Raw genomic sequence first — 25,382 nt, 5'->3', positions numbered from 1 at the left:
TCTAGGCTAGTGTAGACTATATGAAATGAGGTGTAGGCCTATCAGGGACTTACCTTTATCTAAGCAAACCATGGCAAAGTTGAATTGATAAACCCAGATTTTTGTCTGTAGCCTAAACCTATTGAAATGACAAACCAATCACGCTAATGGGCCATTTATAACAGTTTGTAGTCTTAACATCTGGCACAATTGCCAGAAAATAGCCTAACAATTTTTTTTTCAAGTTTGCCTGAGTGTTTCTTGCTCAGAGATTTAGAAATCCTATGACCAATTTTATTTTTCTTTACCTTTATTTAACTAGGCAAGTCAGTTAAGAACAAATTCTTATTTTCAATGACGGCCTAGGAACAGTGGGTTAACTGCCTGTTCAGGGGCAGAATGACAGATTTGTACCTTGTCAGCTCGGGGATTTGAACTTGCAACCTTCCGGTCCAACGCTCTAACCACTAGGCTACCCTGCCATCACTCAAACTCTCCTGTCTGATTTATCAATATTTATACACATGCACAAAAGGGATTTAATTACAATTATAAACCTGGTTCAAACCCTGAATGCTGCTTGGCTGAAAGCCTTGGTATATCAGACCATATACCACCGGTATGACAGACAATTACTTTTTACTGTTCAAATTACATAGCAATAAGGCACCCCAGGGGGTTGTGTTATATGGCCAATATACCACCACTAATGACTGGATTAGCAGTGTATTAATAAACCAATTAGGCACATTTGGGCAGACTTGATACAATATTCTGAACAGAATGGAATGGTTCATTGGATCAGTCTAAAACGTTGCACATACATTACTGCCATCTATTGGCCAAAGTCTAAATTGTGCCTAAACTGGAATAATACATTGTGGCCTTTCTCTTCAATTTCAAATATGATTAAAAATAAATTAAAAAAATATACATTTTTTCTTTGTATTATCTTTTACCAGATCGAATGTGCTATATTCTCCTACTTAATTTCACATTTCCACAAACTTCAAAGTGTTTTCTTTCAAATGGTTTCAAGAATATGCATATCCTTGCTTCAGGTCCGGAGCTACAGACAGTTAGTTACATTTGGGTATGTCATTTTAGGCGAAATAAAAATTTAAAAAAAGGATCCGATCCTTTTCCTTTATAGCAGTCAAACGAGTTAAATTAACATCCATTGATGGAAGATGATCTGGCGAGTTTAATAAAGGCAAATTATCTTTTCTCTTATGATATAGTCAAATGATTTTATTATGTCATGTCATAGCTAGCAACAATTATTATTTTGAGGAAAACCGAATTTTGCTTCAAATGTTGGTACAAGTTACTACAATATTCCTTCTTAGTTGACTCGATAACAATATGGGGAAAAGGTTTATTGTATAAATATGGCACCGTAAAAAAAAGGGCTAATTTTCAGACCTTTTGAGCAGTTTTTAACATTTTAGCTGTTTAAAACCACAAGGTGGTAATATAACAGCCGTTTGAGTAACTTTGTTTGACAAAAAGACAGCACGGGATGATTCCCTGTTGTCCGATTGCCCTTTTAGCCGAATGTATGTACATTGGAATAATGTATATTTTATATTTGTAATGAATTACATGTTAATTGAATACGCTTTGTGTTGCATTTTGGTAAATGTGGTTTACTACTACTCGGGCCGAATTTCATGATCAAATTTGGAACAACAAGTATCTCAGGACACGTGGTAGCTAGGAGCAAAAATAATGTATCTAGATGAATACATCTAAATGATATGTCAGCTCAATATACTAAATTAAGATTGAGGAAAAACACGTGAGAAACCATAATGTCTTCGGGAGAAAAAAAACTACATTGGTCGCATGTGGAAGTAATCGAGGAACGCTTCCAGTCGACGACAGTTTATGACGTTGAGCTCTATTTTTTGGGTCCATATCAATACTTTCTGATGAATTGCACGGACGTTTGCCATTGCAAATCACTTATTTCTCAAGCCAAAAAGAAAGAGGACCCGCTAACGCCACAATAGTAGCAGGCATGTCAGAGTCTGGTCACACGCGGTTTTGTGCAATTAACGTTAGCTAGCTACTGTGTTTTCCTTTCGTGAACTGCTCTGTCTTGCCAGACATATTTAGTAACGTTAATGTATTATTGCAGAAATGTAACAGGAGTCGACTGTAGTTGCTAGCAAACGTTACATAATACCAGTCATACCAAATAATTGAAGAGGAGAGAGAGGACTTAAACGTTACATGTTGGGCATTAGCTACAAGGTAGCGTTGCAACTTGGCAATAATACTTAACGTTACCTAGCTTAGCTTTACTTGCTAGCGTACTAGTGTGGGTTCGCTACTTTGACAGCTCTCATTACTCTTAACACTTGCAATATTAGCTACTAATGTTACTACAGCGAACACCTTAAAGTTAGTTAGCTCGCTGAATTATCTGGTTGGCAGTGCCGTTGAGCATTCAACGGGTAACGAACCTAGCCATCTTATTTTAAGTTATTTGTACGAACATATTTGCCCTATTTTGCCACAATGTTCAAGCTTTGTCTTCAGATCGCTCTACGACCCACCATCCCAACAAGAGCAGTGCTGGAAAGTGTCACGGTCAGAAAGGTTTTGAAGGTGTCCCACTTGCAAAGTTGTTGGATGGGAACTCTCGGACGCAACGAGCCGCGGGAACCCCTAAACTCTCCGAAAAGAGCGAAAGAATTCATCTACAGCCTTCACCCCAAAGAAAGAAAATGCTTGCTGAAAGAACTGCAGAGCTTTGAATCCATAGCTATAGCTCAAGGTAAGATAAAAGCAAGTTCCTCTCCCATTTTTATAATGATTGACATTCCCTCCCGCCCTCCCTCTGCAGGCATGGTGACTTTGTGTTTCCTATTCTTATAGTGATGTCAGGAATGTTGAAACTTCCCACCCCAAGTTAGTCGCTATCGTGGTGGGAACAGTGTCCTCCACTTTTATATATTGGGATATTCTGGGCAACATTTCAGTCATATATTTGTCATCTTTATTTTTGTATTTTCAATAGTCACTATTAGGATAAAGTAATTGCTGTTGTCAAGTCAACTGACAGGATACCATTTCATTAATTTCATTTTTCTTAACTTGTGTTTGACCAGCACAACTATGGGTGTTTTTTGTTGTTTTATCCTGAAGAAGTTCCTAATACGGTGTAAAGTGTCCCTCAGCTTTGTAGTTTAACATTTGTAGCCTTTTTGAATGGTCTTCAAGTGCAAAAACTTTGAAGGTGTCCCACTTGCGAAGTTGTGGCAGAAGTAATTTCATCCACAAACACATACATTTAAAAAAAAATATATATATATATATATACACACACACAATGCTCCTTTGAGACCCCTCCTTAAAAGTCACTGAGATCTGTGTGTTGACAACACTTAGAATTATTGGATTTGGCTATTTCAGCCACACCTGTTGCTTACATGTGTATAAAATCGAGCACACAGCCATGCAATCTCAATTGGCAGTAGAATGGCCTTACTGAAGAGCTCAGTTACTTTCAAAGTCAGTTCGTCAAATTTCTGCACTGTTAGAGCTTCCCCGGTCAACTGTAGGTGCTGTTTATGTGAAGTGAAAACGTTTAGAAGCAACAACGGCTCAGCCGTGACGTGGTAGGCCACACAAGCTCCCAGAACGGGGCTGAAGTGCGTAGTGCGTACAAATCGTCTGTCCTCGGTTGCAACACTTACTACCGAGTTCCAAATTGTCTCTGGAAGCAACATCAGCATGAGAACTGTTTGGCTGAAACTTAATGAAATGGGTTTCCATGGCCCACCAGCCACACACAAGCCTAAGATCACCATGTGCAATAACAAGCTTCGGCTGGAGTGGTGTAAAGCTCGCTGCCATTGGACTCTGGAGCAGTGGAAACACGTTCTCTGGAGTGATGAATCATGCTTCGCTAGCTGGCAGTCCGACAGTTGAATCTGGCAGATGCCAGGGGAAGACTACCTGCCCCAATGTATAGTGCTAACTAAAGTTTGGTGGAGGAGGAATAATTGTCTGCAGCTGTTTTTCATGGTTTGGGCTAGGCCCCCCAGTGAAGGGAAGTCTTAACGCTACAGCATACAATGACATTCTAGATGATTCTGTGCTTGCAACTTTGTGGCAACAGTTTGGGGAAGGCCCTTTCCTGGGTTAACTGCCTGTTCAGGGGCAGAACGACAGATTTGTACCTTGTCAGCTCGGGCATTTGAACTTGCAACCTTTCAGTTACTAGTCCAACGCTCTAACCACTTGGCTACCGTGTCGCCCCAATATTTGAAATGAAATGCTTTTTCACTCATTTGATGATAGAATGAGTTTCTAAACCCAGAGGCCAAACATTGAGAGGAATGCTTGCGAAATGGTAAACGGACAAGGCCAGGGTTTGAGAAGTGAAAAATTCTTCCTTATTGCTTAATTTTCGCAATCTAAAGGCACAACATCGATTTGAGACAATGTCTTAACGCCACAGTGCAGTCAAAAACTAGATTTTCTTGTGTTTTCTATATACACTGCTCAAAAAAATAAAGGGAACACTAAAATAACACATCCTAGATCTGAATGAATGAAATATTCTTATTAAATACTTTTTTCTTTACATAGTTGAATGTGCTGACAACAAAATCACACAAATTATCAATGGAAATCAAATTTATCAACCCATGGAGGTCTGGATTTGGAGTCACACTCAAAATTAAAGTGGAAAACCACACTACAGGCTGATCCAACTTTGATGTAATGTCCTTAAAACAAGTCAAAATGTGGCTCGGTAGTGTGTGTGGCCTCCACGTGCCTGTATGACCTCCCTACAACGCCTGGGCATGCTCCTGATGAGGTGGCAGATGGTCTCCTGAGGGATCTCCTCCCGGACCTGAACTGAAGCATCCGCCAACTCCTGGACAGTCTGTGGTGCAACGTGGCGTTGGTGGATGGAGCGAGACATGATGTCCCAGATGTGCTCAATTGGATTCAGGTCTGGGGAACGGGCGGGCCAGTCCATAGCATCAATGCCTTCCTCTTGCAGGAACTGCTGACACACTCCAGCCACATGAGGTCTAGCATTGTCTTGCATTAGGAGGAACCCAGGGCCAACCGCACCAGCATATGGTCTCAAAAGGGGTCTGAGGATCTCATCTTGGTACCTAATGGCAGTCAGGCTACCTCTGGCGAGCACATGGAGGGCTGTGAGGCCCCCCAAAGAAATGCCACCCCACACCATGACTTAGCCACCGCCAAACCGGTCATGCTGGAGGATGTTGCAGGCAGCAGAACGTTCTCCACGGCGTCTCCAGACTATCACGTCTGTCACATGTGCTCAGTGTGAACCTGCTTTCATCTGTGAAGAGCACAGGGCGCCAGTGGCGAATTTGCCAATCTTGGTCTTCTCTGGCAAATGCCAAACGTCCTGCACGGTGTTGGGCTGTAAGCACAACCCCCACCTGTGGACGTCGGGCCCTCATACCACCCTCATGGAGTCTGTTTCTGACCATTTGAGCAGACACATTCACATTTGTGGCCTGCTGGAGGTCATTTTGCAGGGCTCTGGCAGTGCTCCTCCTTGCACAAAGGCGGAGGTAGCAGTCCTGCTGCTGGGTTGTTGCCCTGCTACGGCCTCCTCCACGTCTCCTGATGTACTGGCCTGTCTCCTGGTAGCGCCTCCATGCTCTGGACACTACGCTGACAGACACAGCAAACCTTCTTGCCACAGCTCGCATTGATGTGCCATCCTGGATGAGCTGCACTACCTGAGCCACTTGTGTGGGTTGTAGACCCGTCTCATGCTGGTAATGAATGGTGTGGCTGTTGAACAAGTTGAGGAGACTAAATTGCTTGGTTTTACTTAGTGATGCACCGATATTACATTTTTGGCCGATACTGATATTTTCCTTGCCAAAAAAAACGATACTGATCTTTTTTACATTTTTAAATCAGCATTCTAGTACAGTTAAATAGTTAACACACACACATGGACGCAGCGGTCTAAGGCACTGCATCTCAGTGCAAGAGATGTCACTGCGTCCCTGGATTGAATCAAGGCAGCATCGCATCAGGCCGTGATTGGGAGTCCCATAGGGCGGCGCACAATTGGCCGGTGGTCTGTGGTTTGGCCGGGATAGGCCGTCATTGTAAATAATAATTTGTTCTTAACTGACTTGCCTAGTTTAAATAAAGGTTACACGCACCACGCTGACCAAAAAGTTATTTTGTTGGCATTTATGTATTAGAGGTCGACCGATTATGATTTTTCGACGCCAATACGAATTATTGGAGGACCAAAAAAGCCGATACCGATTAATCGGTAATAATAATGACAATTACAACAATACTGAATGAACACTTATTTTAACTTAATATAATACATCAATAAAATCAATTTAGCCTCAAATAAATAATGAAACATGTTCAATGCTTGACGCACAACGAAGAGCTGCTGTTTAAATAATGCAAAAACAAAGTGTTGGAGAAGAAAGTAAAAGTGCAATATGTTCTATGTAAGAAAGCTAACGTTTCAGTTCCTTGCTCAGAACATGAGAACATAGGAAAGCTGGTGGTTCCTTTTGAGTCTTCAATATTCCCAGGTAAGAAGTTTTAGGTTATAGTAATTATTGAACTATTTCTCTCTATACCATTTGTATTTCATTAACCTTTGACTATTGGATGTTCTTATAGGCACTTTAGTATTGCCAGTGTAACAGTACAGCTTCCGTCCCTCGCCTCGCTCCTCCCTGGGCTTGAACCAGCAACACATCGACAACAGCCACCTTCGAAGCAGTGTTTCCCATGCAGAGCAAGGGGAACAATTACTAGAAGGCTCAGAGCGAGTGACGTTTGAAACGCTATTAGCGCGAGCTAACTAGCTAGCCATTTCACTTCGGTTACACCAGCCTCATCTCGGGAGTTGATAGGCTTGAAGTCATAAACAGCGCAATGCTTGACGCACAACGAAGAGCTGCTGGCAAAACTCACAAAAGTGCTGTTTGAATGAATGTTTACGCGCCCGCTTCTGCCTACCACCGCTCCGTCAGATACTTAGATACTTGTATGCTTGTATGCTCAGTAAGATTATATGCAACGCAGGACACGCTAGATAATATCTAGTAATATCATCAACCATGTGTAGTTAACTAGTGATTATGATTGATTGTTTTTTATAAGATAAGTTTAATGCTAGCTAGCAACTTACCTTGGCTTACTGCATTCGCGTAACAGGCAGTCTCTGTGTGGAGTGCAACGAGAGAGAGGCAGGTCGTTATTGTGTTGGACAAGTTAACTGTAAGGATGCAAGATTGGATCCCCCAAGCTGAAAATCTGTCGTTCTGCCCCTGAACAAGGCAGTAACCCACCGTTCCTAGGCCATCATTGAAAATAAGAATGTGTTCTTAACTGACTTGCCTAGCTAAATAAAGGTATAAAAAATAATACAATTTTAAAAATCGGCAAATCGGCGCCCAAAAATACAGATTTCCGATTGTTATGAAAACTTGATATTGGCCCTAATTAATCGGCCACTCCGATTAATTGGTCGACCTCTATTACGTATGTTCCCATTACCAGTAAAACAATCAAAACCTATTTCTTTCACTTGCTGTGCTGTTTCGTTGTTCATTTTATTCAGTTTCATTCTCAACCAGGATTTCTCATACTATGGAACACCGTTTGGGTCTTGGCGTGTCAAAAAGGATACACGTCAAATAACACTATTCGACACGTCAAATAACACTATTCGACACGGCAAATAACACTATTCGACACGTCAAATAACACTATTCGACACGTCAAATAACACTATTCGACACGTCAGGACCTGAATACGACTGCACGTCACATAAAATGAATGAACGCGTTCAATTATTTTCTTTTTACGTTATTACACATTGATTACACTCACTCGTATTTCATATGTCACAACGATTCATGACCAATGCTGGTCATAAAAAAAAAGCTAGCTAACTAGCTCATGGATGCAAACAATGTTCATCCCCAAAAACATAGCAAAACGTCAATCTGTTTCAGTAGCTATAGTTAGCTAGCTAACTATATAGCTAGATGTCATCATCTAAAATAACTCTAATTTATAAGACAGTTCTTACTTGATTAATGGTGGTCGGACCCATCTTTGTGACGCTAGCCACAATAGTTGACTTTGCGGTTAGCCTTCAAAATAAAAGTATGTCATTGACAGTGATGCAAATTAATACAAATAGTATAATTATGCCATAATTGAATAGATCATGCTAAACGTGGTTGGAATGTTATATAAAATCAACAATTTGTTAATTTGACAATCTGTTGAAATCACACTAGATGTATTATACTTTAGAATTGCTTTGGGCGAATACTTATTTCATTGCACAGCCTTACCTATGGATTGTGTATCAATGACATGGGGTATCAGTCTACTCAGTGACACCCAGAGAACATTAGCACCATAGCCCTTTTGCTGGACTCTGAAACAACTGTGAATTGAGCCACATTTATTGTCAACCTATGTGTGTTGAACACTATTCCTAATGAAAAACAATACTGTGTGGATGTTTTGGAGTCTAACTCTTGAGGAGGACTTTTGGAAAAAATATCTTGCGTATTGAGTTGACTGATACCCCATTTCATTGATCCCCAATCCTTAGGGAAAGCTGTACAGTGCAATATGAATGTCAATTCACACAATAGGCTGACTGGGGAGGTGATTTCACACAGTCACAGTCCCGCGATAAGAGCTACAACGCTAATATTTGTGTAAACTCTTCACAGTTGTGTTCTGTGGATGTCACCGAGTAAACTGATACCCCATTTCATTGCTTCACATTCCAACCTTGTTTAACATTATCTAGTCTAACTATGGCATGATTCCACCAATTGTGTAACCTTCTGTATCACTTTCAAATAGGTACTTTTATTTTGAAGGCAAACTGCAAATTCCACTATTGTGCCTAATCCTTATTGTGGCTAGCTTCATAACACATAACCCGGTCCGGCCGAGCCTCACTAGCCAGATGAAGCTATCTGGCTGCTTATAATGTTAGCTTTGGGCAACAGGGTTAAGTAGCTGGCTAGATATTTATTTTCATGAACTGAAGTTCAATTTCATTAGGCAACCTAGCTAATATTTACTCATAAGGATTCCTAAATCGTTGCTAAGAATAATGAAAATTACTGCAGTTTCTACTGGTCATTGTTTTCAGGCTGATTGTATTGGGGCAAGCTAGGTACCAAGCTAAAGCTAGCTAGTTACCCCAGAAGTTGCAGTCAAACAAATAATGCTTTATTACCAACGCGGTATTGTAATCACATCGTTCGTGGCCAGTGTTTGCTTGTTTGCAGACGTTTTTGTACAGCTTTGACAGTGCTACTGATTGTAGTGGTGGAGCTTGGCTTGCACGTGCAAATTCAGAACACACAACATTCTATAATAGAACTTGGTTATTTGACGTATCTTTTTTTGACACCCAAACGGCGTTCCATAGTATGTCGTGAAGCTAATAGCAGTGACGCCATTACTGTGTAACTTCGGTAGGGCAACATCTTAAAAATAGCGCTCTTGGTAGTGCGTACTGGTGCTCGACCAGTTGCCGAAAGCCAAAATCACCCTTGACAGAGAACGGTTGATTGTCAAGGGCAATGAATTTCATTATCTTTGCATTAATGGATTTCGCCTTTGAGTTGTCTCGCTGAAACGTTCTTACTCTTCAAATGACTGCTCGACTTGTTGACTGCTCATTCCACACAGCAGACATTGTGGGCTAGGTTAGGAATTCTGTGTTGCACATGTAGCGCAACATTAAAGTTGATGCCATTACGTCATGTACCTACGTTATATAGGCTATATCAGCTTTGACATCGGTTTTTAACATCGGCATTAAACTAGACATCGGACCGATAATGTCATTTTTAGCTAATATCGCCCGATTCCTATATGTTCACCGATGTTTTTTTTAAAATTTGATTTATTATATATTTTTATTTATTTAAAATCATATCGTGCATCCCTTGTAAACTGTCATGGTCAAAACCTATAGATTCAATGTTGTTAAGATAGGGAGAGGTTTGTCCATAATAAAGATGCTCTGCTTTTTTGACCCCGCACAGAGCACGTCCTGCAGGCTTTAGTTTTATCTAATGTTGATTATTGTTAAGTCATATTGTCAAGTGCTGCAAAGAAAGTCCTAGTTAAGCTGCAGCTGGCCCAGAACAGAGTGGCTCTTCATTGGCTAAGAGTTGAGGAAAGGCTGACTGCATAACTTGTTTTTATAAGAAACATTATTGTGTTGGAAATTCCCAATTGTTTGCATAGTCAACTTACACACAACACTGACACACGCACACTTACCCCACCACTTACCCTACCAGACATGTCTTTTCACAGTCCCCAGGTCGAGAACAAATTCAAGGAAACGTACAGTATTATACAGAGCCATGAGTGCATGGAACTCCCATCTTAAATAGCGCAAGTGAACAGCAAACCTGTTTTAAAAAAAAATTTTTTTTAAGTGACCTTGTTGTGTGTATCTCATAAATGCGCACACACACTACATGTTTATGTTTTTAAATGTATGTAAAGTCTTTTGTCTCTAATGTATTTTTTGTAATGTCGGACCCCAGTACGACTAGCTGTCGCCAATGGCGTCGGCTAATGGGGATCCTAATAAATCAAAATCCTCGACTTTAACCCTGGGAGAAATATGTAAGCTTGAAGTACAGTGACCTTTTCCAGAGCTCATTCCTGACCCTCCCTCATGCCAGCTGGTCTCTCTTGGAGCAGGCCTCTGACAGATGGGCTCTCTCCACTATGTCCCTGTTATGCCAGCCTCTGGTAAATACCCAGGAAACCACTTGAGCACTATTAGCCCTGATGCCTCCTTGGTCATGCATTCAGAGCTTTAAATGGACAACCATCATGCAATTCAGGTTCTCCTTTTCCCAGAAGTGTTCACTCTATATATGAATGAGTGCAGTGGCTAATGAGAAGAGACTAATGTTTTGCACTGGTGCTCATTATAGTTTTATTTTTATAGTAAAATTGTAGAGGGTTCACGAGGTAGACCTAGGCGTTTATCTTCTTTAATTGTACATCCAATGTCAATGCATTATGAGGATCATTTTCTCTTGCTGTTTGAACTGAAATGATAAAAGCCACCCAGTCAGGTGAGTTAACTTTTGACATCCAGTAGATATCGTACCTCATAGCTTATTATTAAATGTTTGAGGAATTGAGGAAGCCCTACCCAGTCAGGTGAGTTAAACTGTAGTGTGACAATGTACTTCAGCTGTCAGTAGATGAAGCCCTTTTTCCATAAAGGTCCCAGTGAAACTACCTTTACACACAGTCATGCCCAACTCTTCTTTTTATGTGCCCCGTATCCCCCTTCCCCCCCCCCCTCCAGACTCTGAGGTGTCCAGCTGCACAAGCCAGTTGCGTGGCCAGAGTGAGACACCTGAAGGAGAAGTGGGGTTACAGGGTACAACAATGTGTGTTTTTCTCACGGACGGACTGCCAACATTTCCCTTACCTGCTTTGTGTACCTTCAGTGTTTCCCCTAAGAACACAAGCTGGGGTTTTCAGGAATTTTTGTTTTCATTTTATCTCCTGCTCTCAATGACATCACCAGCCAATTCTATATTAACCCCAAATGATGTTTTGCTAACGTAACGTTACTGTAACTTAGCTAACAATTATTACATACTGTACATATATTAATAGGGTTGGTTCATGGATATAGTTAGAGGATGCCACGTCTGTGAGAGTACATTTTCTTCTACTACTATGAGTGTTGTTTGAATCGGTATAAAGCCACGGTTGGTGATTTACTGCCACCTGCAGTTATAGAATGTTTGCTCATGAGTCTAATTCATTGGCTGATCCCTCCTGATGTCCAGGATGGAATTATGTGATCCTTCCTTAACCAATAAGAAGGCCCACCCAGTGACTCCTTAAAAATGGTTAAAGTCCTCAATGTCGCTGCCCATGCTAAAACAGGCTTTTGGGCAAGAGTCTTCTATCTACATTATCTCTGGGTTGGCTACACTAGTTACCTTGGAGGTTTCTCAGACGATCTGATGAGAATCTGACAAAGATATAAGTTCTTGTAACTTGTCACTCTGATCTTAAACTCTAATCTGCAGGAATATTTTTGTTGTTCCGGCAATGATTTAGCTGCAGCAGTGCACTGCTGCTAAATGAATATAGGGGAAACACTGACGTTACTCAAGTTTGTCCATACTGTTGCTACATTATCAGCTGGCATGACAATCCAATGCTGCTGCCTTGTTCCATGTTACTCTGTGTTCAACATGAAATCCCCAGGAGAGTCAGTTTAGTGATTCAGGTAACTCTTTTCTTTTTTCACATTCTTGTTTGTCACTAGTTGTGAGGCTTGTGATTACAACATCGGCCTAAACAGCGTTCAACACAGAAATTGCCCTGAATGTCAAGGGGCACTGTGGCATTTCAGTAATGGGCTATTTAATGTTAATCCTGTGAACCAAACCTTAAGGCCCTATTCCCATTACGAGATATGAAGGAGAGTCTGAGGAGCAGAGTGGCAAAAAGGATTTCTACTTTTCAATTCACATTACATCCTTACCTTTCGTTGTGGCTGGCGATGCGACACTCTTGGTCCGCAGCTCAAATTGACCTTCAATATCACAGTAGTCAGTAAGCACAAACTATTCAACAATGACAAACTTTTCTTTGAAAACATTTTACACTATTGAATAATGCAACCAACCCATATGACAATTTACAAGCATGTGCAGACAAAGGGTTTATTTTCTTGTCTGTAGGCCACAGTCATTTCATTTGTCTTGAAGCTAAAATGTAGAGTTGCTAGCTGCATGTCTTCATCAAGTAACGTTAGCCTATCTAAAATTAACGATTTTAAACCTCATTTGCATATAAAGTACAGTAGGCCTACTTTACAACAAACCAGGCTTCATTTTTTAAATCAATATCATGCAAATCATTACATGTGCTAAAAGAAAATTGCAACTGAAAACGTGGGTATAAGTGAATGCACTGCGACAAGCTGTTTTATATGGAAGCCCAAGCCCACTACCAAAATAGTTTTTATAAATTGCCTTATGATTTGTCAATGTGCACAATTAGTCTGTACTTCAGTCTGATCAACTGTAGCTTACTGATAACAACCACAGCTGCAGGTAGCCTAGAGAAGCCTAAGTAAAAAATGAATGGAAGTAAATATGGAAGTAGTTTAGTGGCTAAAATAAGGGGTTAAATAGGTGATCTTTCTTATCGCTCAGATATGAGACACTTCACAACAAACTTTAAAAAATTTTTTATATAAACGTTTATGGTCTAAATTCACCGTTTCATCCATAGATTTTTTTAGTACCTTAAGGAGTCTTAAAATTGAATAGCTAAATGATTACCATCACTATAAAGTGATGATTTTATTTTTATGTTGTTATGGTCCTTAGGTTGTCTGAGCAAGATAGTAGTTAGATTCCATAGAGATTGTAAAATGAGTGCACTGCCCTAACTTCTTCACTGGGAAACAACACATATTGGCACATCTCCCTGTTCCGCTCCAATTTAATTTGGGAAATATTTACATCCACTACTTTAATTGGGGAGAATTAATTGGCCCTCAAAAGAATAGCAGACTAAAGACGAACACATCTCCTCTCCAATTCCGTTCTAGCAGCAGGTAGTCCTGCACTTCCCCTGTTAAGCCTTTCTAATGTGTTGGAGTGCCAGTTCCTGTGAACTGTGACAGCGGGCAGATGGTGGTGACGATTGCCACAGACAGCAGGAGTAGACACTTCTGTAATTAGGCAGTTTCACATGCACCACTTCAGCTAAGCTCTGAGGGAAATGACTCATCAGCACTGCTGCTGCCTGCTGTGACCGTTATTGTTTAGAAGGGTAATATAGCGGGCGGGGTTGGACATTGGAGTGACCGATGACAAATATGTAGCCTTATATCTCGTTGAACATTGCCTGAAGTCATTGCCGGAAGTATAGTGGCTGCAGATTGCACAGATATCAATTTTGTCATCTAGAAGTTTATTGATATTTTCCCATCAGCCAAGTGTCCTCGAGTCAACAGAAATGAAATAAACTTTTGTTGTGTAGCATTGCGTTATGCCGCACGGTGTTGTTGCATGGCCTTGTGCCGCAAGGCGTTGTGTTGCATGGCCTTGTGCCGCAAGGCGTTGTGTTGCCTTAGGGTTACCTACAGACTTTGACCATGCCCCCTGCTCAACTCGTTTACTCGGACACTAGCAAGCAGTTTATTATGGGTTTTATAGCGACACTCCCTCAGTGGGAGGTTCTACACTCCACACTGAAAGCCTGTTCTCTTCTATGAGCTGCTGTGCAGTCATGAGCATATTGACCCGCTGTTCTGATTAATTAGTATTCCATGACGGTCAATAGTATTTCCATTCTCATTAAAGTCACCTCGTCAGCTGGCGGTCACCACGCCTTAATCTTGGGTTCACTTTTCCAGAAATAGCATCCCAGCCCCTCTTGTCTCAAGGTAGGGTCCTTGACCTTTCCAAACGGCATTAATGTTAGAGGTGTGAATCTGTTTAGCACTGGGGTTTGTGTTAGTCTTTCTCAATGAATGAGAGACTATGTAATTTGATAACTGTAATGGGAGACTTTCATGTCTGTCTGAATTCACTCCCACAAAACAGTTGACTGTCTAGTAGTCCTATGACTTTTTAAACACACTAACACATTCACTTGGAACATGCCCCTTTAGTTCTCAATGAATATCCTACCAAGAGTCTGTTTCTCACAAGACTATAGAATACGGAGCCTCTTGGACAGAGCTGAGTAGTCAGCATTATACAGTGAACATGTTTAGATTTGTGCTGAAGAGTTTGCAGTCTACACCTCTGTGCCAAACGTTTTGGGAGAGAAAGCATGAGGGTTGATCAGAATCGGAAATTTCTACCCCAGTGCACATCATTTTTCAGATATGAATCTTTGTTTTTGATCTGGTCTTTCAGAGACTCAAGAGGCTTCACCGCTTACTCGTGCTCAGATCAAATACGGTAAGATAAAAGCGGTCTCTCAAATTATGAATGTAATTTTCTTTATACCATAGAGATTTATAGCTCAAAAGTGCTCAGTGGGATCAAAAGGGTCTATGCTTCACATTAGTCACATTATACCCCTTTGAAAGCGGTTTCTTAAAACTAATTAATTATGGCCTTATCAGCTTTTGTTTCCCAGCAGCTCTACCCGTGCTATTTCTCTTAATGAACCCACAAAATAAACTTAGCAAAAGAAGAAACGTCATCTGTGTCTACTGCATTTATTTTCAGCAAACTTAATGTGTAAATATTTGTATGAACATAAGATTCAACAACTGAGACAAACTGAACAAGTTCCACAGACATGTGACTAACAGAAATGGAATAATGTGTTCCTGAACAAAGGGAGGGATCAACATCAAAAGTAACAGTCAGTATCTGGTGTGGCCACCAGCTGCAATAAGTACTGCAGTGCATCTCCTCATGGACTGCACCAGATTTGCCAGTTATTGCTGTGAGATGTTACCCCACTCTTCCACCAAGGCACCTGCAAGTTCACGGACATGTCTGGGGGGGAATGGCCCTAGCCCTCACCCTCCGATCCAACAGGTCCCAGACGTGCTCAATGGGATTGAGGTCCGGGCTCTTCAGGATGAGCCTGCAGGAGGGTACAACATGGAGGAGGATGTCTTCCCTGTAACGCACAGCGTTGAGATTGCCTGCAATAACAACAAGCTCAATCCGATGATGCTGTGACACACTGCCCCAGACCATGACGGACCCTCCAAATTAATCCAGCGTACAGCGAGTACAGGCCTCGGTGTAACGCTCATTCCTTCGACGATAAACCCGAATCAGACCATCACCCCTGGTGAGGCAAAACCGCCACTCGTCAGTGAAGAGCACTTTTTGCCATTCCTGTCTGGTCCAGCGACGGTGGGTTTGTGCCCATAAGCGACATTGTTGCCTATTGCGGACAGTCTGAGCACTGATAAGAGGGATTGTGCGTTCCTGGTGTAACTCGGGCAGTTATTGTTACCATCCTGTACCTGTCCCGCAGGTGTGCTGTTCGGATGTACCGATCCTGTGCAGGTGTTGTTACCCGTGGTCTGCCACTGCGAGGACGATCAGTTTTCCATCCTGTCTCCCTGTAGAGCTGTCTTAGGCATCTCACAGTACGGATATTGCAATTTATTGCCCTAGCCACATCTATAGTCCTCATGCCCCCTTGCAGCATACCTAAGGCACGTTCACGCAGATGAGCAGGGACCCTGGGCATCTTTCTTTTTGTGTTTTTCAGTCAGTAGAAAGGCCTCTTTAGTGTCCTCAGTTTTCATACCTGTGACCTTAATTGCTGACCGTCTGTAAGCTGTTAACGACCGTTCCACAGGTGCATGTTCATTAATTGTTTATGGTTCATTAAACAAGCATGGGAAACGGTGTTTAAACCCTTTACAAAGAAGATCTGTGAAGTTATTTGGATTTTTACTAATTATCTTTGAAAGTCGGGGTTCTGAAAAAGAGACGTTTCTTTTTTTGCTGAGTTTACATTAGAAAGTGTATAATGAGGGGAAATGTTCATGTCAGCCATTGAAAAATTACTGCATGCTGTCTGTCAGTAAATACATTTGGATTTTCCTCAATGTCAGTAGGACACTGCCCCATAAAACTTACAGTACACACAGGCACAAACAAGCAGGCATGTGTGAGTCCCTTAGTGACACGTGTGTTCTGCTGCCAGTCAATGTATATTCACATGCAGAGACCTAACTCACAAGACAAGTTGATCTTAGCAGCAAATGATAAGAAAATGTTTGTTTTTATTGGGGTTCTATCTTGTTTGCAGTGCTTCTACACAATGCGATCCCCTTTATTGGTTTTGGCTTCCTGGACAATGCCATCATGATTGCAGCAGTAAGTGGTATGACTTTTTCTGGTATTTAAATGTACCTGTATTCATTGTTTAATTTGAACTAGCATTTAAAATGTATTTTGTATTTTACGTAGTTTTCTTTAGATACTGGCCGTGTCTGAATACCCATACCCTTCACGTAGTACATAGTATGCAAAAAAAGAAAGTGACATAGTATGTGACATTTAAAAAATAATACTCTGACTGCGTCATCTAATGTGCGATTGCGTTGACTCCCGCCATTTGTTCATTTTGGTACAACCAGTCAATTTATCTGATTATCAGCTGTTGTCAGACATGTAAATCAGAAGAGACGAGTGAATTCTATTAGAGCTAACACCAAAATGAGTGTGCAGTTTAAGTATGTAGTACACTAGTATGGGTATTCGGCCACTGCCACTGTGAGGATGAAAGGGAACATTGCAAAAAAACATTGGGTGGGAAAGTCAGCATGATTGTTAGCCCACCAAGAAACAAATGTCCACGTAATATTTCTGCTTTCTTGACTTTTAGGGAACCCAGATTGAGTTGTCTATAGGTGTCACCTTTGGATTATCTACCATGGCAGGTAAGGCTGTTCAATTGTGATCTGAAATGTTCAAATTTGGCAGTAGCTCCCTCAATAAACATTGGTCAGAATACTTCTCAACCTTACAGGGGTCAAATATTTTTCAATGTAACAAAAGTCTAGCCAGCCTCTACCAAATGGGTTAGATTAACTGGTGTTCTGGAGATCACATCAAAAGATACAGCATATTGTCCTTATTTCAGAGCTAAACCAAAAGTACATATTAGGTTACCATCCAGTCTTGAAAGTGATACTGGTCAATTTTTGTTTGTTTTTGTCACCACCATGTGTATTACTCCTCTCGAATCACACTGTGGCAGTAGATAGCAGTCATTTTACCCTCACTATGGGGCCTGATGGTATTTTGTAGGCTTTTGTTTTTGGAAGCATGTAGGCATCTGTCCCTGATTTTTATGAACCTCTTCAACTAACATACTTTGTCTATTTGAGCCCTGCTTGCTCCATGGATGGTTACTGCAGCTATTCACATTAGACAAAGCCCCTCCCAATAATTGTGGGATGGTTTTGTTTAGGCTATATACTTTTGTTTAGAGTGGACATACAATGCCAGACGGAAGCCACTCCTCAGTAAAAGGCCCGACAGGCCGCTTGGAGTTTCCCAAAAGGCACCTAAAGACTCTCTGACCATGAGAAACAAGATTCTCTGGTCTGATGAAACCACGTTTGAACTCTTTAGCCTGAATGCTAAGTGTCACTTCTGGAGGAAACCTGGCACCATCCCTACAGTGAAGCATGGTGGTGGCAGCATCCTGCTGTGGGGATGTGTTTCAGCGGCAGGGACTGGGAGACTAGTCAGGATCAAGGCAAAGTACAGAGAGATCCTTGATGAAAACCTGCTCATGATCTCCGACTGGGGGCGAAGGTTCACCTTCCAACAGGACAACGACCCTAAGCACACAGCCGAGACAACGCAGGAGTGGCTTCGGGACAAGTCTCTGAATGTCCTTGAGTGGCCCAGCCACAGCCCGGACTTGAACCCGATCGAACATCTCTGGAGAGACCTGAAAATAGCTGCACAGTAGCTCCCCATCCAACCTGACAGAGCTTGAGAGGATCTGCAGAGAAGAATGGGAGAAACTCTCCAAATACAGGTGTGCCAAGCTTGTAGCAATATACCCAAGAAGATTTGAGGCTGTAATCGCTGCCAAAGGTGCTTCAACAAAGTACTGAGTAAAGGGTCTGAATACCTATGCAAATGTGATATTTTTTTCTAAATTAGCAAAAATGTCTAAAATCCTGTTTTTGCTTTGGCAGTATTGCCAAGGACCATACGATACGATATTATCACAATACTTAGGTGTCTATGTATTGCGATTCTCACAATACTTTGTATTGTGATTTGACACTGTGATTGCGATTCGTTATTGAAGAAAATCAAGTGGTTTAGATGGTACAATGATTCTCTACACTAAACTGAAATTATGTAAAGTACTACAATTTTAGTAACCAGGAAATGGAGGAGCGATTTCTGCATATTGCACCTTTTTTTTAAAAGATGGAGAACAAGCTATACTGGAAATTTGGTGCATGTACAGCAAACTAGCGTAAAAATAATATTTTAATATTTTTTTATCCCCCCCCCCCCCCCCATATCACTAGATGCAACACTAGTATGTGGAACAGAATCCCTGGACCATTCTAGTGCCTCTGATCATTTTTGTAATATCACCACTGTCAAATGAATAACAGTTTGATAATTGAAAACAAGAACATATGCTAGCCAATTCCAATCCTCATAATCAGTGCTGTCTAATGCTGGCACACATTTAATTTACATCGATCTACTTGAATGAACTGTGCTTGATATTGGCTTGTCTCATCCATGATTTACCAAGTGCCACCATACATCCACAATGCAATTTATAGTCGCTCCTCATCCCAGTGCGATGCACAAGCAGCGTTTTCATGAGGCTTTCAGTGTTTATAGCAGTTGGATCTATGCAGTTCCTTGGGCCTGGTTCATATTGTGACTGACTGCTTATGAATGAAGTGATAATACAATTCAGTACACTGATCCGATTTTTTTAACTGTGGAGACAGTGGCTGACCTTTTTGAACGTTTGAAAAAGGAATCAACATGCCGCAACAGCTGTTAAGCATTGTTTACATGTTTAAACAAGCACCAGGGGCAGTTGTATTGAAAAATGATCTGATTTCAAGAATCGTTTGGTTTAGAGACTGTGAAATCTCATTCGTCTTCTGTTACAGCTGCAGCTCTTGGGAACCTAGTGTCAGACCTGGCTGGACTTGGGTAAGAGCACCAACCACTTCTCCATTTGGTGTAATATTTAGTCACTTATATAACTTTCAAAGCCTTGCAAGTATTTCAGGGGTGGGGATCACAAGTTACTGGGTAGACTGGTATGATTTTGACATACACTACATTACCAAAAGTATGTGGACGCCTGCTCGCCGAACATCTCATTTCAAAATCATGGGCATTTAATATTAAGTTGGTCCCCCCTTTGCTGCTACAATAGCCTCCACTCTTCTGGGAAGGTTTTCCACTACATGTTGGAACATTGCTGCAGGGACTTGCTTCCATTCAGCCACGAGCATTAGTGAGGTCGGGCACTGATGTTGGGTGATTAGATCTGGCTCGCAGTCTGCCTTCCAATTCATCCCAAAGTTGTTCGATGGCATTGAGGTCAGGGCTCTGTTTGGGGAAGGCCAGTCAAGTTCTTCCACACCGATCTCGACAAACCATTTCTGTATGGACTTCGCTTTGTGGACAGGGGCATTGTCATGCTGAAACAGGAAAGGGCCTTCCTCAAACTGTTGCCACAAAGTGGAAGCACAGAATTGTATAAAAGGTTATTGTATGCTGTAGCGTTAAGATTTCCCTTCACTGGAACTAAGGGGCCTAGGCCGAACTATGAAAAACAGCCCCAGACCATTATTCCTCCTCCACCAAACTTTACAGTTGGCTCTATGCATTCCAGCAGGTAGCGTTCTCCTGGCATCCGCCAAAACCAGATTAGTTTGTCGGACTGCCAGATGGTGAATCGTGATTCATCACTCCAGAGAACGCGTACCCACTGCTCCAGAGTCCAATGGCAGCAAGCTTTACACCACTCCAGCCAATGCTTGGCATTGCGCATGGTGATCTTAGGCTTGTGTGCTGCTGCTCGGACAAGGAAACCCATTTCATGAAGCTTATTGTGCTGACGTTGCTTCCAGAGGCAGTTTGAAACATGGTAGTAAATGTTGCAACTGAGGACAGACAATTTTTACGCGCTTCAGCACTCAGCGGACCCATTCTGTGAGCTTGTGCGGCCTACCACTACCACAGCTGAGCCATTGTTGCTTCTAGACTTCCCACTTCACAATAACAGCACTTACAGTTGACGGACTGGGGCAGCTCTAGCAGGGCAGAAATATTATGAAATTACTTGTTGGAAAGGTGGCATCCTATGACGGTGCCACGTTGAAAATCACTGAGCTCTTCAGTACGGGCCATTCTACCGCTAATGTTTTGTCTCTGGAGATTGCATGGCTGTGTGCTCGATTTTTATTTTGTATTTTTTAATACACCTGTCAGCAATGGGTGTGGCTGGAATAGCCAAATCCACTCATTTGAAGGGGTGTCCACATACTGTATGATTGTGATTATTATAATTTTTTTCTTGAAATGGAATGGTAATTCAAATTTTACATGACAACCACAGCTGTGTTTCTTATATTGTCTGTCTGTGGGCAGTCTTGCCGGATACGTGGAGGTCCTAGCCTCCAGGCTAGGGATGCAGGTTCCTGACCTCACACCCAAGCAGGCGGACATGTGGCAGACCAGGGTTAGCTCCCACATGGTGAGTGATTTAGAAATGATTACCTTTTATGGGCTGGTCTACTCCTGTACTAAAAATCTTAGTCTGGTTAGGGGAAACTGGCCCTATGAGGTTGAGATATTTAGATGGGTGGGTTACTAGCGATCCATGTTCAAAGATTTATGATAACCTTAATAGTAAGAGAAACATGCACAAAACTCAAACTGTTGAACTTCCCATTTGACATGCATTTTTCTCCCGTTGTGTGCAGGGAAAAGGCATTGGAGTCACAATCGGATGCATTCTCGGAATGTTCCCCCTGTTATTCCTAGGGGATGATGAGGATGAGAGCAAGAAAAAAGAAGCACACACCAACACCACAGACTCTTAACAGCATGTGAACCAGCTTTCTGGTCTCAGGGTCAATTGCAAGCTGCATCATCAGCATGATTTTAAATGAATCTCTAACTCTGGAAAACCTCTCTTCTCTATTTCATAATATAATACATGTAATTTATCCAAAGCGATATAGTCATGGGTGCACACATTTTACTGTTGGGTGGTCCCGGTAATCGAACCCACTGTGCTGGCGTTGCAAGTGCCATGCTCTACCAACTGAGCTACCAAATAACCTTCCAAAAAGGTTATTTGCATTTGCATTTGATGGCAAGTTATTTTCATAGGATGGATTTTGTAGATGAATTTGCCTAGGAGTTGAAAATGAGTTTGAGATGACTTTAAACCAATGTTTTAAGATTGTGAAACAAAGGAACACGTGTGAACTGCTACCTCGATGGCATTTTATTTTTTGGGATTTGAAACGGCAAGAGTTGAACTAGCTTGTGCAATATATCTTTTTTGTTGAGGAATTTCTGTACAGTATATTATGCATTGAACTTTATTGATTTAGTTTGTCAACAAGGAAAAAGCAATTACTCTGATTATTAGCACTACCAATCCTGTTTTTCAGACACATAATTACAAACATACCTCTACTACACGCACACTAAATTGAGTGGGTGTAATGCCTTGGGTTCCTAGCATGTCAGGCTTAAGTTGCCTATCTTTTCTAACTGCTGATCTATGTCTCTTAGCTTTCACATTTATTTTTAGCAAAGCCAATTTTCACAGTCCATACCATAGAAGTGCCTCACTTTATTTTCTTCACATCACTCTAACCAAATGTATTTTTATGACCTTTTTAAAAACCAGCACGTAGGAGATTTAATTTTGTGAAGTATTAAATTTCATGTTTGAAAGAACGTCATTGTTAATATGCTTGATTTGAAAGAAATTAAGGAAACGAAGTAAGCTGAACAACAGAGTAAAACTGCGCACTCACTGTTTGTTGAAATGCAATTACAGCACCTACTATTCCATTGCCATTATGATTGACTTTTTGTAGGATAGTTACTGTTTGTTCACTGATAGACAACCATTTGCTTATGGTGGCCTAATCAAACTAGTCATTTATTGTGTGAAAGGATCTTCTTTGTGTTTTCTGTCTATGAATATTGGTTTTCGTTTTTCCGTTTGCCTTTTCGTATTACAGTAAATGCAGTACTTAAACTGGAATGCCCCTCACCATGCTGCTGTATTTCCTCATGAACTGTAGAGAATGTTCATAATGACCCTTATTTAAACTATTACTGCCAAATGCAGTTTTTTTTTGGTCACCAAAGTACTTGGCTGTAAATAAAAAAACTGCATATTTCAGCACAACCAGACTGATAAGAAAACGGGCATCAAGGTGTAACATAAATGCTTTGATGGGTTTTGTTTTAAAGCAATGGAAATGTTTTGTTCTGGGTGACTAGTATTTCTGCAGTTTGATCATGGTCTCACTCCATCCTTTTCTTCAGCGCTAATAGAAGCCATGCACTTGTTCCTCACCACCTCTGCCCTCTGGTGGACGGAGACATTTTGTATCTGCCCCGACTCGTTCTCCCTACTGCTTATCCTCCTGGCGTCCTCTGGTCTTGCTTGTTGCACCACTGTTCTGGGCTTGCTGGAGACTCCTGGTCACATGTGCCCTTCAGCTGTTTTAGGCTCTACGGCTCCAGAGACCCTTGATCCACACGCTCTGTCCTCTTCTATTTGGTGTTCGTCTAACTCCACTCCATTGTTCTCCTCTATAGCCTCGGAAATCCCAGACATATGTTTGAACATGTTAATGTGGAAGGTAAGCCATCTTGCATCTCTAGGATGTATTTGGCTCTTGCCAAAACTCCTGCAATCTTCATGGGATCTCCATCTCTTCTGTCTTTCACCTGAACACTTGTTCTCTATCCCAAACATGTACATCAAGTTTCAATCAAAGTTTGGTGTTCTGTTCTCCAGTTTGATTCCTGTGGTATGGTTCTCTGTGTTAGTCTGTTTTGCCATCTGTATCTGAACCTCATTCCCTGTCATTGCTTTCCAACTCTTCTCTCCCTTCTTGGCTATTGGTCCACTATGATAGTGGTGTCCTCTCACCATGATATCAAAGCACACCTCGTCTTTCTTTTTTCTCTTTGTCACCATTAATGAAATGAAAGTCTGGCATGGTAATAAGAACTATTCATTTAAACAAACATGGACTTATCTAATGCTCATCCCCACTCCCATGTAAACGACAGGCGCATAAAATGTATCTATGCTGCCATGTTTACATACTTATGCCAACAAAAATAGAGAAAATACTGTTTGATCGCTCTTGTATTTTGCAATGATTTAATAAACCGATTGGAACTATTTCACCATTTGACCTCTAGGCTTTATGGGTATTATGACTCATACTGTGGTACTCTATACTAATCAACTGAAATATGTTAATCCCATGCTAAATTGGCCTGGGTGGGGCTACATCATTTGTGGGGGATGACATGTTTACTGTTGCCTTGTTTCTATTGTGGCATTGTGTTTCTGTGCACCAATGGAAAGTCTACAAACTATGAGTAACCAGCCTATGTATTGCATACATGGAATTGGATTGTGATACTGATGAATGAATCCTGCACACAATGTGTATGTATATGTTAGTATATATATATATATATATATATATACACACACACACACACACACACAGTGGGGGGGGGGGGAGTATTTAGTCAGCCATCAATTGTGCAAGTTCTCCCAAATAAAAAGATAAGAGAGGCCTGTAATTTTCATCATGGGTACACTTCAACTATGACAGACAAAATGAGAAGAAAAAAATCCAGAAAAATCACATTGTCGGATTTTTAATGAATTTATTTGCAAATTATGGTGGAAAATAAGTATTTGGTCAATAACAAAAGTTTATCTTTTGGAAACCAATGTACGTTCATCTGTAGGAGACAGATTGCATCTCCTTCCTGAGCGATATGACAGCTGCGTGGTCCCATGGTGTTTATACTTGCGTACTATTGTTTGTACAGATGAACGTGGTACCTTCAGGCGTTTGGAAATTGCTCCCAAGGATGAACCAGACTTGTGGACGTCTACAATTATTTTTTTCTGAAGTCTTGGCTGATTTCTTTAGATTTTACCATAATGTCAAGCAAAGAGGTGCTGAGTTTGAAGGTAGGCCTTGAAATACATCCACAGGTACACCTCTACTTGACTGAAATTGTCAATTAGCCTATCAGAAGCTTCTAAAGCCATGACATCATTTTCTGGAATTTTCCAAGCTGTTTAAAGGCACAGTCAACTTAGTGTATGTAAACTTCTGACCCACTGGAATTGTGATACAGTGAGTTACAAGTGAAATAATCTGTAAACAATTCTTGGGGAAATTACTTGTCATTCACAAAGTAACGTCCTAACCAACTTGCCAAAACTATGGTTTGTTAACAAATGTGTGGAGTGGTTGAAAAACAAGTTTTAATGACTCCAACCTAAGTGTATGTAAACTTCCAACTTCAACTGTATATTACTTTTTATAAAAAGGTTAGTTCCATGTCCCTCCTCCCTGTCCCTCTCCTTTGTGCCTGTGCAAATGCAGGCTCAGGGGACTTGACCTTACCCACCTACAGCGAATAAGAGTATTGTAGCGACCTTAATCCAACACCTTGTGACCTCAATAAGGGTCATTTGGCGTAACGGCGAAGGTGTTGGGTTGAGGGTCGCTAGACCCAGGTTTGAGTCCTGGTCGGGGGCCACCCCATGA

General features: G+C 41.3%; 1 protein-coding gene across 6 annotated transcripts; it reads left to right on the top strand.

Moving 5' to 3' along the window:
• The first annotated feature begins 1,823 nt into the window (after positions 1-1,823).
• Positions 1,824-23,988, top strand: tmem65 (transmembrane protein 65). Of its 6 annotated transcripts, none has more exons than XM_020505474.2 (9): positions 1,824-2,238; positions 2,527-2,764; positions 11,364-11,438; positions 14,959-15,003; positions 16,832-16,899; positions 17,411-17,465; positions 19,695-19,737; positions 21,187-21,292; positions 21,522-23,988. In XM_020505474.2, the coding sequence occupies exons 1-9, from the start codon at positions 2,218-2,220 to the stop codon at positions 21,639-21,641; spliced, it is 771 nt and encodes a 256-aa protein (XP_020361063.1). In that variant the 5' UTR covers positions 1,824-2,217; the 3' UTR covers positions 21,642-23,988. The 6 variants fall into 6 exon arrangements, 5 of the variants coding, with proteins under 5 accessions (XP_020361063.1, XP_031649437.1, XP_031649438.1 ...); XM_031793577.1 differs by having other exon boundaries at positions 1,826-2,000; XM_020505475.2 differs by lacking the exon at positions 11,364-11,438 and having other exon boundaries at positions 1,830-2,238.
• Positions 23,989-25,382: the final 1,394 nt, after the last annotated feature.

This window comes from Oncorhynchus kisutch, linkage group LG17, assembly GCF_002021735.2.
Source record: "Oncorhynchus kisutch isolate 150728-3 linkage group LG17, Okis_V2, whole genome shotgun sequence".
In the NCBI taxonomy this organism is placed as follows: domain Eukaryota; kingdom Metazoa; phylum Chordata; class Actinopteri; order Salmoniformes; family Salmonidae; genus Oncorhynchus; species Oncorhynchus kisutch.
Note: the sequence above shows the minus strand (reverse complement) of the source record. Positions and strands in the feature narration are given on the sequence as shown.

Bases quoted from the DNA above. Each gene is read 5' to 3' on its own strand.
- tmem65 (XM_020505474.2), top strand. From the start codon at position 2,218: ATGTTGGGCATTAGCTACAAG. The intron at 2,239-2,526 runs GTAGCGTTGCAA...CTTTGTCTTCAG, and splicing joins TGTTGGGCATTAGCTACAAG to ATCGCTCTACGACCCACCAT. The intron at 2,765-11,363 runs GTAAGATAAAAG...CCCCCCCTCCAG, and splicing joins ATCCATAGCTATAGCTCAAG to ACTCTGAGGTGTCCAGCTGC.